The sequence below is a fragment of the Lucilia sericata genome, unplaced genomic scaffold (genome assembly GCF_015586225.1).
Source record: "Lucilia sericata isolate MDLA Ls3-8-SP2 unplaced genomic scaffold, ASM1558622v1 Contig000242F_arrow, whole genome shotgun sequence".
NCBI classification, from domain to species: Eukaryota; Metazoa; Arthropoda; class Insecta; order Diptera; family Calliphoridae; genus Lucilia; species Lucilia sericata.
In genome coordinates, this window is record NW_023994269.1 from 300911 (window position 1) to 314488 (window position 13578).

Here is a 13578-nt window from a genome sequence, read left to right on the forward strand (position 1 = left end):
AATCTATCTAAAATGTTGATACCACAAAACCAAATGTTTTTTAGAAATTAATATGTTAAAGTTTAGTAAGATTCTATTTGAAGTTTAGATTACTAATAAATAAGATGCTGAAAATTTTAAAAAATTTAATTTTTTCGTCGCAAACTTTTGTTTTCCTTACCGATTAAAGTGTATGCGGAAACATTCCTTAAGTGAATACTTGGTACTTTTTGGTTTTCTTGGAATATTGAATATAGAAACATCCGAAAAAATATTAGTACATATGTACTTCCAAATGAATTACATTTTTCACCACTTCAAAAGCATTAAGTGAATATTTTAGAAGTAGTGAATTTGGAATCAAATAAAAAGGACAAACCTCCTATGATAAGCCTGTGTTAAAATCGTCTATAATCTATAAAAGGGAACTTTCTGATACTTTTTCGTTTTACAACAGGTCGTTTTTTTTTTGTTTTTTTTTTGCAATAAAATTGTAAACACACCATGCAATAAAATTGTAAACACACCACGTTTGTGCTGATGTTTGTAACGCACAAAAATATTGGTCCTACACCCACCTTAAAGTATACCGATTGACTCAGAATCAGTTTCTGAGTCGATTAAGTACAGGTCGCAATTTTCAAGATATTTTGATGAAATTTGGACCATACGTGTTTTTCGGCTCAACGACGAAGCCTATTGAAAATGGTTGAAATCGATCCATTATTTCACCTAGCCCCCATACAACCCTACCCGCCTTAAAGGGCTTTTGAGTTCATAATTATGTTAAATATTGTAGTATCTCTACAAAAATCGGCAAAACTTAGTTCTATATACGTCTTAATAATACTACCAATTTTCATAATTATCGGACTTTATTTGACCCTAGCCCCATACAAAGTCCCCTTCAGAAAATGACTTGAAGGTCAATAATTCCCTAATAAACACTATTATCACGATTAAATCCAGCATACATAACTCTAATGTAAACGTAAAGTCATGTACCAAAATTTATAAGGATAGGCCCATATTTACCCTTGCCCCCATATAACCTCTCTTTTAGAAAATCACCTTTTTCAACAAATTGTTAAAATATTTCGGAATTAAGGTAAACAACTTAAATGCTTTGTTATTAAATATAATCCACATTTTTAACAAGCTCAGTGATGTAGGGTATCATATGGTCGGCCATGCCCGACTATACTTTCCTGCTTGTTTTTTAATTAAAAATTAAACAATAGGCATAATTTTTTTCATATTTTGAAATGATTGTCATCACAATACCACATTCATGATTGCAATTTCGAAAACATCCAATTTATACCACTATTGCAATCTTTAGTAAACATAGAGGCAAGATATCGGTATTGAAACTGGTATAATACCGGTATTGATACCGTTATGATAACGGTATTGTATTGACACGATACCGAAATAAGGGTAAACGGTATTTGAATACCGGTATTTATGCCGATAACCTTATTTCGGTATCTGTACCAATTATAACGGTATTCAATTATAACGGTATCGGTAGCCAACCTTGCCAAAAAGTAAAGTTGTTTTCTACAATTTAAAAATTCCATTTGCCATCCCTGCCTCCTGTGTATTCTACAATATAAACTAAAATATACCTGTGTATTTATTGTATTTGTTTACCAAAAAGCTTTGTGCTCTTAACATTATTTTTATAGTTGTTTTTGCAATAAACAAAAACAAAAAAAGAGATAAAACTTTAAAAATGTAAAACAATATTGGATATTAAAGTTGTTGTTTTAGTTTTTCGAAAAAGCCCTTGAAAAGCTTTACCACAGATTAATGCTTGAAATAATTGCTCATGGGATGCTTTTTGTATAACTTAACAAATTTGTTTGTTGTTAGTTTTTTAAATGATTTTTGCTCAAGAGTCGAGCAGCAGCAGCCATTGTGGCTTGATTATGGAATTAAAAAAACCAAACAATTTAGTTGTCAATTGAGTCTTGATTAAACAAACGGTGGCGAAAGAGCCAACGTTAAAATAATAGTGGTTTAACAAAAAATAACCGTATTAAACAAAAGAGAACAACGCCGTCAAGACGATAAATAAAACTTGTATAGTTAATGTTATTACGTGTTTTTGTTGAACTTTTATTTAAAATGTTTAAACATAAAATTGTGGGTTTTTTTGTTTTATTCTCCTTTATATCATTGGGTAGTTTACAAGTTCAACAAGTATGTGAATTTTAAAATTATATTTTTCAAAAAAAATCCATTTTTATTGCAAATAATTTTATTTTAGTCATTATGGCCCGATGATAACAGTCATTTTAATAAAACGTTGGCAAATATAATGCAACCCCGAGTTGTGGGATCTGCAGGTCATACAAAAGTACGCAACTTTATAATAAGGTAAATATACACATACATATGTATGTACATATATATATTTAAATATTACATACAACAAAAACAACTAAAATCCCGCTTGATCTTACTTCTAAAATGGAAGGGAGAGAACAATATACAGATACTGTATTATTTCTGGTTAATGTTTCAGAAGAATAATTTAGTTTTTAATTGTTTAATTTTTTATATTCTTAAAAAAAATCGAAAACAAATTTCAACTAATTTCTCAAAAATAGACCAATAAATAATTTGTTTGTTTTAAAGAGAATTACAATCGTTGGGTTTTAACACGGAAGTTGATGAATTCTCCGAAAAAGTGCCCATATTTGGCAATGTTACTTTTGCCACCGTTGTTGGTGTTCTAAATCCAGATGCCAGCGACTTTTTAGCATTGTCCTGCCACTACGATAGTAAATATTTTCCAAATGACCCAGGATTTGTAGGTGCCATCGACTCCGCAGTACCATGTGCCACTCTGCTTAACACTGCTAAAACTCTACACCCATATTTGCAGCAAAATAATGGTCGTAAAGATCTAGGATTAATGGTATGTATAGATATTGTACAACTATATATGTACATATGTGCATAATTGCTATGACGCAGTTAAGTAGGAGTGGAATAAACAAAATATAAATAATGATAAAAATTGAATGTTCTTACAATCAATACATGTCTTGTGCATTATTAGTATTCATACAGGAACTAATGCAAGCATGGAACGTATTGTGCATAAATAATTTATTTTGTTATTTAATATATTTATTGGCTTTTTGTTTATAGTTAATATTTTTTGATGGCGAAGAAGCTTTTAAAGAGTGGACTAATACAGATTCTCTATACGGCTCTCGGCATTTAGCCAGAAAGCTTTCAAATTCTAAACCTAAAACTTCACCAAAAATACGCCACATTGATAGAATTGTAAGTAAATTTAAAATTTCAACTTTATTTTGAATACTTATGTTGTTTTATACTGCAGGAAGTTTTAGTTCTTCTTGATTTAATTGGTGCTGCCAACCCTAAATTCTCTAGTTTTTACGCCAACACCCAGGGTTTGCATAGTAGTCTCTGTGATATTGAACGGGATTTGATGAAGCAAAAACTTTTAGAGGGTCATAATCTAATGTTCTTAAATCGCCAGGCTCAAGGTTTTGTAGACGATGATCATCGTCCATTTTTACAAGAAAGTATGTATAATTATGACTACGATTGCAATACGCGCAAATATTCTTTTTCTTTTAGATGTTCCTATATTGCATGTAATACCAACACCATTCCCTCCTCAATGGCATACGCCTAATGATAATGCGCAAAATTTACATTGGCCCACCATTAGAAATTTTAATCGAATCTTTCGCACTTTCGTCTACGAGTATTTGCAACGCCATCGGGAAAGAGTTAATCTAAGATATTTCTAAATATGTGTATACCTATGTATTCACTTGCATTTGGATTGTTTATCAGCTTGTAAATTTTTAAATGTAAATGTTTGTAAATTTTGTTTTTAGAAAAATGTTTTATTTTTATTAATTAAAACTAATGTAAAGAAGCATGTTACTATATAATTTGATTTCATTCTATACAATTATATATGTAGGTATGATTGACTTATCTTCTCTTACGTCCTATGGCAGCCTTCTTGCCGGGCGCTCTTTGACCACGACCTCCTTTAGGTTTTTTTCCCACAGCCTTGCGACTTCCTTTACCACCACCCTTCTTGTTCTTTTTACCCTTTTTGCCAACATCTTCATTGGCTTCTCGTCTGTAAAAAACAAAAAATTTTACTCAAAAAGGAACTTTGGTTTCAGCAATAACAGTAACTTACTCTAGACGGTCATCCTGTTTTTGTAGAGATATAGCTTTTTCAATATCAATTTTTGGTTTTTTATTCAAAACACTCTTGATTAGATCCAAATTAACTTCCTTTTCGGGCTGGTCAGAAATGTGGGATGCCTTGCGTTTTGATCCAGGTATCAACTCCTTAACACCAATACCACGAGCTTCCTTTTCTTTAGGCAGTTTGTTTTGGAATTTACCTACAGAAGCTGTAGAAGCCTTGGCAACTGTTACAGCGGTTAATAATTGACCTGAAGTGGCAGCCTCTCCTCCTAAGTAGCCACTACGTGGTACTTCTTCCTTCTTCGCTCTTACAATATTCTTCATACGTTGAATTTCGTTCTTGGCTACTTTTTCGTTGCGTAGATCAATCTTCTTTTGGAACATATCCTCCATAGGATCAACATTTTGTGGTACTTCCAAAACCCAATCCTTTTGTTTCTCTGCATCTGCACGTCTGTATCCATAAGTGGGCACCCATTTCTATTGAAAATAAATTATTTTTAAAGTATTTCTTTCAAAATAGTATACCTTATAAATTTTACTTACATCCAAAGTTTCGTCGTATACTTTCTTATCTTTCTTCTTCTTAGTAATACCCTTCTCTTGAGCGAATTTCTCCCATTTCGTCATTGCCTTGGGACCAGGTACCTTGCGCAAACGTGGCAATACTGTAGTAGGAGTAGGCAGTTTAGCCACTATACACTCATCAACACGTTCTGTGGGCAACTGCCAGATTTCGTTTATTAGAAGTTGGGTATTATCACGAGTTAAATTTAGCAAATAATTTTCTCTGTTTTCTCTGTATAAAATGAATTTATATTAGTTTAATTTTAGTTTGATTCTTAAATTTTTACTTACTTTAATTCATTTTCTTCCAAATCATTGGGATCTGTTATTAACATCATGCCCACATCGATGCGACATTCTAAATGTTTGTCTACCGTTATGGGTTTATATTTTTCTAATTCTTTTTGTTGTTTTTCTAGCACTTCTTTTACAATATCCATTTTAATTTAGTCTTATTTATTTAATAATTAAAAAATTTATTCAAAAACACTTTTCAAAACTTTCAACAATTCTATTCAGTTTACTACAGCACGTGTTGATGTTTGTTTTTTTTTCAACATAAACGTCAATTTTAACAGTTGCAATAAAGAGCAAAAAGTACTAAAAAATATATTTTGACAAAAATATTTATAGATTTAATAAATTTTATATTTATCTAGATTAATCTGAGTGATACTTTTATAATTGTGTGCTAAATAATTTAAAAATAATAAAAAAATTTTACATAGAAAAATTATAAAAAATTCTAGCTATTTACTACTACTCATTGCAACTCTGCTAATAATTAGTTCTATTGTGTTATCATTTCTCCTTTTTAAACGATGAAGAAGCAATTTGTTTACATATTCTCCCGACACTCTCGTAGTATTAAAGCCGGTGCCGTCCTCCATGTGCGTCCAAAATGCAAACAAAGAAATTAAATTTGTACAAAAGTGAAGTTATAACATATTTTAGTGTTTATATAATTTATATTGTATATGAGTTATGGATGTTAATAGAAGCCCGGCATAAAATTTGGGAAATATCTGTTTATGATTTCCCGCAAGGATGGCCCATATTAAATACCCTCAAAGACGACACAAATGACGAGTTGTACGCCTTCAACGAATACATCAAAATCTATTGGCCCTGGTACATATTTCATTTGGCAGCATCAACTGTGGTCAGGAAATTCAATTGCAAATGGCAAAGCTTAACTAATGCAATTATTTGCCTGCTGATTCTACTAATGACAATGAAACTGTTATCGATAGCTCTTATTGGATGCTTGGTCTTATCCTATTATTTTATAGCACGTAGTCACTCGAAAAAGTTAACATGGCTGTTATCTGTCTTATGGATGGTTGCAATGATATTTCTTAAATCGAGTCATTACTTGCAACAGGATCTTGGCTACATCGAGTTTCACAATGTAATGGTGACGTTATGTTGGTCCATATTACGTGGCTGTAGCTATAGTTTACAATATGAAAAGTCTTATCGTTTGAAAGAGGAAAATCTTGATAGTAAATACGATCTTCCACACTTTTTGGGTTATACTTTATACTTTCCGTGTTTAATGTTGGGACCTTTTATGGGATACAATCGTTATATTGTATTGGACTATACGAATAGCCATTTCGGAAAAACAAAGTTTAGAAGATTTCTTTGGCAAATAGCCAGAGTAATATTCTGGTGGCTTATTCTAGAGGTAGCCACTCACTATGTATATGTTCATTACATGGCTGTGGATATAGCAGCAGTAGAAATCCTGGATACCAAATTTGGTCTATATGCTGTGGGTTATTTTATGGGTCAATTTTTCTTTATGTTCTATGTCATTTCTTATGGTCTGGGTATAGCTTTTGCACAGTATGATGGACTAAATCCACCACGGAAACCCCGATGTATTGGTCTAGTTCATTACTATTCAGATATGTGGAAATATTTCGACGAAGGCCTTTATGAGTTTCTCTTCTCACATATTTATGCAGAAATGTGCATCAAAACTTCGTCGGCTCTAAGAAAGATCCTAGCTACAGCTGCTACATTTTCATTTGTTTTTCTATGGCATGGCTACTATGGATATGTTTTTATATGGAGTATTTTAAATTTTTGTTGTTTGGTGGGAGAAAAAATTGTAAAAGGTTTAATTAAATCTCCCAATTATTTAAGATTTATGAAGAACAACCTAAAGCTAACTGAAGCAGGTCTTCAGCGCTTTAATGCCTTATTGGGTTCACAAATCTTTATACCGGCAGCATTTTCAAATTGTTATTTTATAAGTGGCTTAGATGTTGGCAATTACTTGATGAAGGGAGTTTATCAAGGTGGTTGGTGGAATTATTTAACTTTAACATTTTGTACTTACTGTTTCTTCCAATGTTGTGAAATATTATTGCAAACGAATTATGTAAATTAAGACCGACTTTAACACTGTACTGAATTCTTTATTTATGTAAATAAACTTGAAAAATCGAAAAAAATCTCAAATAGTTTTTAAAAAATTTACTTATTTATAAATTACCGTTATATTAATATAATCTGGTAATTTTTAATTGAAAATATAAAATATTCTATATTGGAACTCAATAAATAGGTATTAACATTAACTATTTTTAATAAAGTTTTTAAAAATACAGGATCTTGTGTACAACAATTCTTTGCCAATGAAATTTTATAACAGCGTTTCAGTAATATTGAACATTTATTTATATACTTTATACATTATTATATACTTTATAAATTATATATTATATACTTTATACATAATTTCGCTTGAAATGAAAGTAATTGCAATTGTTATTGATACTCTAATGATAACAATAAAATTGATGCAAATTACAGGAAATATTCAGAAAATTGTTTTTAAAATTTTTTTATTTAATTTTTTTGATACAATACATCTCCATATTTTTTAAACAAAAAAGTTCTAACAGTGTGATTCAGATAATTTTTATGTGTGACTTGACATTAATCATAATTAAAAGCATTTAATAGGGACTACAATCATCTTTTTGTTGTAAAATTTCAAAAAGTGCTTGACTATTTTGTTAAATAGTAAAATAGTTGATAAGTCGGAAAAGGTAGTTTTTAGTATTAAGCATATTATAAAGAAATCGTCCTTTATAACATAAATTATAATTTAATACTCTTTTCATTCATGTTTTTCATATCATACAAAATTTACTTTTTGTTTTTTTATATTTGTTTTCTTTTTAATTTTTATTTTTCCTCTGCAGCGTTGTATTTTTAGTATTTTTTGAAAGAGTTTTTTTTGAAAAAGTTTACAAATTGGAATAAATCAACAAGTTGTTATATTTACATATGTCCGTAATATTTTCTACTTTTATTTACAAAATAGATTATTAGATTTATTTTCCTACAAAATAGGGTTGGTTATTCGGTTGTATTAAAAGTCCACTTTTTTTAAGCTACGAAAAATTTTCTAAATCTTGTCGACTTTGTTCTCTTTTTTACTAGTTTTTTCAATATTGTTAAAAATACAATCGTTTTTGCTGAAAAATTTTATTTAGTGAATATTTTTAAAAACATTGCCATTACACACATTTTGCATTTTATAAGTTTAAATATAAATAAATAGTTTGCAATAATTTATTTACATAATAACATAATAATTCCGCAGTAAATACAACTCTTAAATAATATTCATTCCAAACACTTCCACTCGAAAAGAAGTTTGACAAGTGCAGCCAACTTCAGCAATAGCTGTAGTGTCGCCGCCATGATGTTTCCTGTTTCTTTTCTGTCGTCGCATTCCCAGACAAAAGGTGAGATTTTTATTTTCTCCTGTGAATTTGTTGAGTTAACACGTGTGAAATTTTGTGAATGAATAAAAATTATAATCACCAAAGTCTGACCAAGTCCATAACGCATACCACTACTACCCATAATTCGAAAAAATGCTGATTTTAAACAACATTAATGCCAAGGGTAAATATTCCGAATTTCTACACGTGCTAAGCTCAATCAATTATATTGAAAACACGAAGAAAAGTTAATTTGTTAAATTTTATATGATGAACGAATGAGCGGAAGAGTTCCATGAAGACTATATTCATCACCCAAGACTGAAAAATAAATTTAACAAGTTTTCTTTGTTCTGATAAACTATTTTTGTTAACGACATTGTACTAATCAATTTTCTTTCTATTGCAATACAGATCTGAGATGGCCACTACTTCATCGCACCTTAACTGGTTGATCATCCGCAACAACAATGCTTTCTTGTTGAAGAAGCGTGATATCAAGAAACCATTCTCCACTGTAAGTATTTAAATTACTTGTGTCAGATTTTTTAATCAAATGTCGATGATGTATTGTTTAATTCACAATGATAGTTGATTTACCACGTGATAAAAACCCTTCTCAAACCTGAGTATTTATTCAATAAATGAATCTAAGAGGATTTTTTACGACATATGTCTAATACACTATCTAATTTTATATTTCAGGAAGCTAACAACTTGACCAATGTCAGCTCTTACCGCTACAGTGGCCTCGTGCACAAGAAGACCCTCGGTGTTGTTCCCGCTGCCGACAAAAAGGGCTTCACTGTTGTCATGAAGAAGGGTAAATATGCCCAACGTCCCGCCAAGAACACCGTCAAAGTAACCATGAAGGCTGGTCCCAGAAGATCTTTGAAGAAATTGAGAAATCTTTTGACCGACAACAAATACCGCAAAGACTTGACTCAGGTTAGTTACCCCATAACTTTTAATGGGTGTTTCATTATTTTCACATATAATTTCTTGAATGATGATTTATAATTTTACTACCAAACCAAGATCGCTGAATTGTGGTGTTGAAACTTTAAAACTGATGAAATTTTTTAAAATTTTATTTTAATTTTATTTTTTTGCATTATAATAATAAATTATTTTATATATTTTGCAGGCTGCTTTGCGTCGCGCTTCCGCTGTGATGCGCTCCCAAAAGGCCCCACAAGTTAAGAAGACCAAAAAACCAGAATAAACTAAAACTGGATTTAAAATAACTTTTTAAATATAAAACAGAGGAAACAAACACCTTAAAACTCTACTTGTGTTTCATTTTATTTTAAATAGTCATCTATTTTAGGAACTCTTAATTCAATATGTGGTTGTAGTGGACGAAATAAAGAGCCTGATGTTGATGCAAAATACGCTCGTGCATATTTATTGCATAGGCGAAACACTAATTTTATAAAAATCGCATCAATTATTTTTGGAATGCCTGTTTGATGTTTTCTTCTGCATATCATATGTTTTTGTGATGATTTTCCGAACGAACTACAATGAGGTTCAGCGCAGTGATACATTTCAGGGAAAAATAGGCAATAACTCGATTTTAGAATCTTTAAAATATCTAGCTACATACGCAAGTTTTGAATTTTGAAGCAGATGAAATATCTTTACATGTGTATTGAAAAATTTCTGCAATCAAATTTTAAATCATATAAAAAATCTAGGAGTTTGTTTATTAGTTATGTGGTTTAAAAGTTCAAAAAGCTCTTCCGGTGTTATGTCAACATATCGTAGATCTCGATATACATATGTACATAAGGCGGTAAAAAACCTTGCCCTACCATACACCAGATTCAAAATGGTCATACGACTTCATTGTTTATTAGAGACATATTCATATTAACTTTCTCACAATATCGGCATCAACTTGAAGTATCTATTTTAGATTCAAGTCTATTAGGAATAATAAACTCCTTGAAATTTTTATCCATCTCCTATACATTAAACATAAAATAGGAAATAAACTCCCGGGTTATTCTGTCCTGTATATGTACATATATGATATTTGGAGTACAATACGAAAAGTGCAAATTGGCACCTTTCAGTAATTACATTACCGCATTTCCAACTTTGTGTTATCAGTTAAATAAATACATTTACCACAGGTAAAAAAGTGATCGATATTATGCCGAAACTTTAACTGCATTTCTCCATTGTAATTAATATTTGAAGTTTATGAAAATAAATTCGAGAAAAATTAAATCTTTTAGAGTGTCGTATGAACAACAGATTAGTAGTTAAGTGGTGAGACCCTCTGAGTACAAATCGGCACCCAGATTCAGAATTGTTTCTTTTTTATAGGAGTATTTGTACTAGTGAAATTAATGGCTACATGTTATGCGTAGAGAAGCAAGTTTTAGGTGCAGTAGCTGCATAATTTACATCAGTTTATTAGGCTTGGTTTCTGGACTAAAATAAACTTTTATGTCGAAATTTCTTCGAATTATCTCGTATTGCGCCTATACTTGATAGTACCGTACGTCGATAGGCCATTGATGAATGGCTAATTATTTTTGTGGTTACAAACATCACCATAGACATACAAATACATAACACCCTACATAATATTGTGGTGTTGGATAAACAAAACCAAAAAGATATTTATTATAGCGATTTTTATTCTATGGAAATTCTGTCGGTGTTTTAACGTCGTTATTAAATACAGCAACTTTGGAGTATTTAGCGGTTGTTCCTTTTGTTTTTCGCAATTTTATATTATTTGTTTGGATTTCTTTATTGTGCATGTGAAAAAAAAAAATGGTTCTAATTGGCCGAATAACACCACCAAATGTTGGATTGGCATTTTCATCTGACAATGTTCAATTAAAAATTGGACAGGAAATTATTGGCACCGGCAGTGTGTACATTAGTCAAAAGTAAGTTGGTAAAAAACAAGTAAAATGTGAGAAAATATATTTTATCTGGTTTCACTTCTTAGTTCTTTAGTTTGGCGGCCTAATAATTTGGAGCAAGATGGTATTTCCATATTTTGGAAGCAGATAAGTGTACATGGCATTTCCTCCACTCCTAGTAATTGCATTTACTTCATGCTTGATCATCAACTGAAATGGCCTGGAATTTACGAGGGAGAGATTCACAATCATTCCAATGGAACTGCAGATCATCCACAAAGTGGCATTGAAAATGAAAGTGAAGATGAGGATAACGACGTTTATGAAGATGCCGAAGAAATTCAAATGACGGAATGCTGGCTTATACCGCAGGATCCAAACTGTGTCAACACTATGTATCAAGCCATGACCGAATGTCAGGCCTTACATCCCGATTCAGATGACAGTATATCCGGAGACAGTGAATATATGGATGATGAAGATGATTGTGACGACAATGAGATTCCAGTGCTTGGTGGTGCTGATGAGAATGCCAGTGTAGAACAAGCCAGAGATAATATGAATAACATGTCCTTGAATGACGATCGGTTTGCTGATGCCGATGAATAATACATTATTATTCACAAAGTAATTTTTTCTTTAGAAACAAATTTTTAAATTAGCTTTTACGAACATATTTGTATAAAATTTTTTTAATAAAAACTACTAATTAAACCGATAAAAATTATATGCATAAGTTTCAGAAAATATAATGAGTATCCCATATTTATCTATACTGATCAATTACATATCGCTCATTTACTACAAGACTGGGATAATCCAAATTCGGGTTTTTGAACTGAGTCTGCCTATTTTCAAAAATATCTATTAATTTCGGAATTTGGGTGATTTTTTGTTGTGAAAGTTAAAACTGAAACCCAAGTTTTCACGATTATTGGATAAGTAAAAGTTTTGTTTATGTTCAGATGATAAACATATGTATAAACACCTACTTTATACTTATGTATGTGTATGTATATGGTTTTATTTTTTTTAAATCCGGCGATCTGTTTGAAAGGTTTTTAAAAATAGTAAAATGTCATTAAACATTTAATGTTGTTATACTCAAAATTATGTAATTTGATTTATGCCGGTCTAGTAAATGAACGATTTGTTTTTCGCAATATCACATGAGGATTTTGGAATATCTGAAGTGATATCTGTCTGTCCGAAGTCAAGTCTTGGAAGACCCTAGATATCTTCAGGGCCCAAATTTTCAATAATTCTATCAGACATACTTTTGGGAATTTTCCTATTTCAAAATTTCATATAATCCAATACATATAAATATACATTATCCCGAAAGAAGAAATTATTCTCTAGAATATCGGAAGTTCCAAATTTGTATACATATATAAATGAAATTGTAGTACCAACTAAAACTTGATCGGTTCATAATTGAGCATAGCTCCTACAGAAGGTACACTTCCGATAATCAATTGAATAATTAACCAATAACCATATCGGTACTAAATTCAACACGAATATGTTTTGAACATATGCAAATTATGCAGCGATTTTTTTCAGGATCGGCCCATAATTGATCATATTTCCCAAATAAAATCCACTTCTGAAAGTTACTTAATATTTAATAATTTATGAACTAAATATGAAATCGGGATAAATGGATCCACTAAGACAGGATTTTTGGAAATTTTACTTTTAGAGAAAAAAGGGTAAAAACGTGTAAATTTGGTAACCACATATGTATGTATGTATCTCTTAAGTTAAAATAGATACAACAAATGTTTTAAACTTATCGTTGTTCGTTTTAAAAAAAAGAAACCTCATAGTCTTACTACAGTATGATTATGCATTATAATCATGCTTTTTAATCACATAATTATTTATTATAATTGTACAAATAACTACGTTTACTCTTTTTGTAAAATGCGTTGAAGTAATAAATTCATTCAAACCTGTTGCAAAAATGCATCAAATGTAAACTCTAACTTATTTCCATTTCCTCTTTGGCTAAATACTCACAAATACAAATGTAAAATAAAATTAGCGATTTGCGCATACAAACTCTTTCTTTCTCTTTTTTGCATTACTTCAGTAGGCTCCCTTTCCGCTTCTCGTTTTATTTATTGCTCAGTTTTTAGTGTGAATTCATAATAATGCGTTTATCTTTT

General features: G+C 30.7%; 5 protein-coding genes and 1 non-coding gene across 6 annotated transcripts; 5 read left to right on the top strand and 1 right to left on the bottom strand.

The window, feature by feature from the left end:
• The first annotated feature begins 1887 nt into the window (after positions 1–1887).
• On the top strand, positions 1888–3921 carry LOC119602583 (glutaminyl-peptide cyclotransferase-like). The gene is made up of 6 exons (XM_037954173.1): positions 1888–2187; positions 2255–2364; positions 2626–2908; positions 3145–3282; positions 3341–3548; positions 3604–3921. The coding sequence occupies exons 1-6, from the start codon at positions 2077–2079 to the stop codon at positions 3777–3779; spliced, it is 1026 nt and encodes a 341-aa protein (XP_037810101.1). The 5' UTR covers positions 1888–2076; the 3' UTR covers positions 3780–3921.
• On the bottom strand, positions 3858–5341 carry LOC119602582 (ribosome biogenesis regulatory protein homolog). The gene is made up of 4 exons (XM_037954172.1): positions 5059–5341; positions 4747–4999; positions 4187–4680; positions 3858–4123 (listed from the first exon to the last, which is right to left on the bottom strand). Exons 1-4 carry the CDS (start codon positions 5205–5207, stop codon positions 3970–3972), a joined length of 1050 nt encoding a protein of 349 aa, XP_037810100.1. The 5' UTR covers positions 5208–5341; the 3' UTR covers positions 3858–3969.
• Positions 5342–5590: 249 nt separating this feature from the next.
• Positions 5591–7232, top strand: LOC119602581 (protein-cysteine N-palmitoyltransferase Rasp). The gene has a single exon (XM_037954170.1). The coding sequence runs from the start codon at positions 5669–5671 to the stop codon at positions 7166–7168; it is 1500 nt and encodes a 499-aa protein (XP_037810098.1). The 5' UTR covers positions 5591–5668; the 3' UTR covers positions 7169–7232.
• A 1185-nt stretch (positions 7233–8417) lies between these two features.
• Positions 8418–9802, top strand: LOC119602588 (60S ribosomal protein L28). Its single transcript, XM_037954178.1, has 4 exons — positions 8418–8537; positions 8931–9033; positions 9222–9464; positions 9664–9802. Exons 2-4 carry the CDS (start codon positions 8938–8940, stop codon positions 9739–9741), a joined length of 417 nt encoding a protein of 138 aa, XP_037810106.1. The 5' UTR covers positions 8418–8537; positions 8931–8937; the 3' UTR covers positions 9742–9802.
• On the top strand, positions 8774–8851 carry LOC119602592. The gene has a single exon (XR_005231355.1). It is a non-coding gene; the product is annotated as a small nucleolar RNA CD11 (small nucleolar RNA).
• Positions 9803–11195: 1393 nt separating the features above from the next.
• On the top strand, positions 11196–12128 carry LOC119602590 (methylosome subunit pICln). The gene is made up of 2 exons (XM_037954181.1): positions 11196–11428; positions 11491–12128. The coding sequence occupies exons 1-2, from the start codon at positions 11310–11312 to the stop codon at positions 12011–12013; spliced, it is 642 nt and encodes a 213-aa protein (XP_037810109.1). The 5' UTR covers positions 11196–11309; the 3' UTR covers positions 12014–12128.
• The last annotated feature ends 1450 nt before the right edge of the window (positions 12129–13578 follow it).

Excerpts from the sequence above, each read along its gene's own strand:
- LOC119602590 (XM_037954181.1), top strand. The coding sequence starts at position 11,310 with ATGGTTCTAATTGGCCGAATAACACCACCAAATGTTGGATTGGCATTT. Across the intron at positions 11,429-11,490 it reads AGTGTGTACATTAGTCAAAA|TTCTTTAGTTTGGCGGCCTA; the intron begins GTAAGTTGGTAA and ends TTCACTTCTTAG.
- LOC119602583 (XM_037954173.1), top strand. The coding sequence starts at position 2,077 with ATGTTATTACGTGTTTTTGTTGAACTTTTATTTAAAATGTTTAAACAT. Across the intron at positions 2,188-2,254 it reads GTAGTTTACAAGTTCAACAA|TCATTATGGCCCGATGATAA; the intron begins GTATGTGAATTT and ends ATTTTATTTTAG. Across the intron at positions 2,909-3,144 it reads GTAAAGATCTAGGATTAATG|TTAATATTTTTTGATGGCGA; the intron begins GTATGTATAGAT and ends TTTTGTTTATAG.
- LOC119602581 (XM_037954170.1), top strand. The coding sequence starts at position 5,669 with ATGCAAACAAAGAAATTAAATTTGTACAAAAGTGAAGTTATAACATAT.
- LOC119602588 (XM_037954178.1), top strand. The coding sequence starts at position 8,938 with ATGGCCACTACTTCATCGCACCTTAACTGGTTGATCATCCGCAACAAC. Across the intron at positions 9,034-9,221 it reads TCAAGAAACCATTCTCCACT|GAAGCTAACAACTTGACCAA; the intron begins GTAAGTATTTAA and ends TTTATATTTCAG. Across the intron at positions 9,465-9,663 it reads ACCGCAAAGACTTGACTCAG|GCTGCTTTGCGTCGCGCTTC; the intron begins GTTAGTTACCCC and ends TATATTTTGCAG.
- LOC119602582 (XM_037954172.1), bottom strand. The coding sequence starts at position 5,207 with ATGGATATTGTAAAAGAAGTGCTAGAAAAACAACAAAAAGAATTAGAA. Across the intron at positions 5,000-5,058 it reads TTGGAAGAAAATGAATTAAA|AGAAAACAGAGAAAATTATT; the intron begins GTAAGTAAAAAT and ends CATTTTATACAG. Across the intron at positions 4,681-4,746 it reads TATACGACGAAACTTTGGAT|AAATGGGTGCCCACTTATGG; the intron begins GTAAGTAAAATT and ends TATTTTCAATAG.